The 1,798-nt window shown below is 34.6% G+C and overlaps 1 protein-coding gene across 1 annotated transcript; it reads left to right on the top strand.

The window, feature by feature from the left end:
• Positions 1-442: 442 nt before the first annotated feature.
• LOC130867801 (vomeronasal type-1 receptor 4-like) lies at positions 443-1,390 on the top strand. The gene has a single exon (XM_057759987.1). The coding sequence runs from the start codon at positions 449-451 to the stop codon at positions 1,388-1,390; it is 942 nt and encodes a 313-aa protein (XP_057615970.1). The 5' UTR covers positions 443-448.
• Positions 1,391-1,798: the final 408 nt, after the last annotated feature.

Here is a 1,798-nt window from a genome sequence, read left to right as displayed (position 1 = left end):
TTCAATGTTATTATTGCTATTTAAAAGGTATTCACAATGAATTTCTTCCTTGGAGTAGATGGCAAGACAAGACTTTTTCTCCAATATGGGTGAACTTGTAGAATTAGGCATTTTTTCATTTTGAACTTACTGGTCATTTTTTCTACCAGGATAAATTTGCCCTATTCTTAGTGTTGCTTTTGTGAGTAGTATAATGGGAATTTGCTTCATAAATACATGCATTTGAAGACTTCAACAGTTCTTACTGTTACCATTAGTTTGAAAATAAGTGTGAGAGGTGTTATGTACAGGATCTTTATGAGCTGACCACTTTGTGCTTCCAGTCTTTACTTAATGTGATTCTTGTGCTTTTGTGATATCAGGAATACAGAATACAAAATAAATCCAAAAGTTTTCTCTGAAAACTGACTGCTGGAGCAATTGTAAGTAGATTTTGCTCAGTTAGACAATGGACTTTAGGAATTTGGGAATAGGAATAATATTCTTGATAGAGAATACAGTTGGAATTCTGGGAAATGTCTCTCTCCTTTCCTACTACCGAGTTATTTATAATAAGAAACATAAAATAAAGCCCATGGATTTAATTCTCATGCATCTCATTATGGTTAACCTCTTGATAATTCTTTCCAAAGGAATGGGCAACACAATGACAATTTTTAGCTTGAAACATTTCTTCAATGATTTGAGCTACCAACTTTTTATTTATGTGATAAGAGTTTTCAGGATCGTGTCCATTGTCACCATCTTCCTTTTGAGTGTCTTCCAGTCTATCATCATCAGTCCTAGAAACTCCTTTTGGAAAAACCTTAGAGTCAAATCTTCCAAGGATATTGGTCTCTACATTTCTCTAAGCTGGGTCTTGTCCACCATGGTAAATGTTCTTTTACCTTTGTACATGTACATAAAATCAAGAAGGAAAAACATAACAAAAGAGATAGATTTTGAACACTATACTGTTGTAGGTAATGACAAAATCTCAGTCTCCTTATATATAGCTTTAACAGTGTTTCCTGAACTCTTATTTTCTGTCCTCATTACTTGTTCCAGCAGCTCAATGATTATAATTTTGTATAGGCACAAACAGCGAATTCAACACATACGCAACACTTGTGCTTTCCATAGTAACTCCCCAGAGTCTAGAGCCACTCAGAGCATACTTGTTCGAGTGTTCACCTTTCTGGTTATTTATACCCTCTCTACTGTCTCACATTGTTGCAGTGCTGTACTGTCTGGTCAAAATTGGTGGCTTATGAAGATCACAGTCATTATAAGTTTGTGTTTTCCCACTTTGAGCCCCTTTGTACTTCTGAGTCAATCCTCCCCTCTCTGTAGACTGTTCTTTCTCTGGATAAAGGATACAGAATCATCTAATGTTATTGTTACTATTTAAATTGAATGTTTTTTCAGAATACAGATTTGATAAAAGGAAACAATACAAAATGCTTTTTAAAAGACATTTTTCTGTATGAGTTAACTTTTAAGGATTATTCTTGTTGCTTCCACTGGAGAAATTTTTATTCAATTATAGAAAAACAGCATTCAGGCCTTTTCACCTTTTATGTTACATGTTTCACAGTTTTTCTTTGGTCCTTCTGCATTGAGGAGTACATGCCCAATATATTTTCAACAAATTATCTCCATCTTTGATATCAGATAGACTGGTATGTTTCATCCTGTGTGCTCTGTACATATATGTTCCATGGAAGATAAACTCTAGAGGCACTCTACCCACAGCTACTATGTAAGCCATTAACTTTCAACACAGAAAGCCTTACTGTTACAACATATCAGTGGCCCA

Source organism: Chionomys nivalis, chromosome 2, assembly GCF_950005125.1.
Source record: "Chionomys nivalis chromosome 2, mChiNiv1.1, whole genome shotgun sequence".
Lineage (NCBI taxonomy): Eukaryota > Metazoa > Chordata > Mammalia > Rodentia > Cricetidae > Chionomys > Chionomys nivalis.
This window is presented reverse-complemented; position numbering and strand designations above follow the sequence as displayed.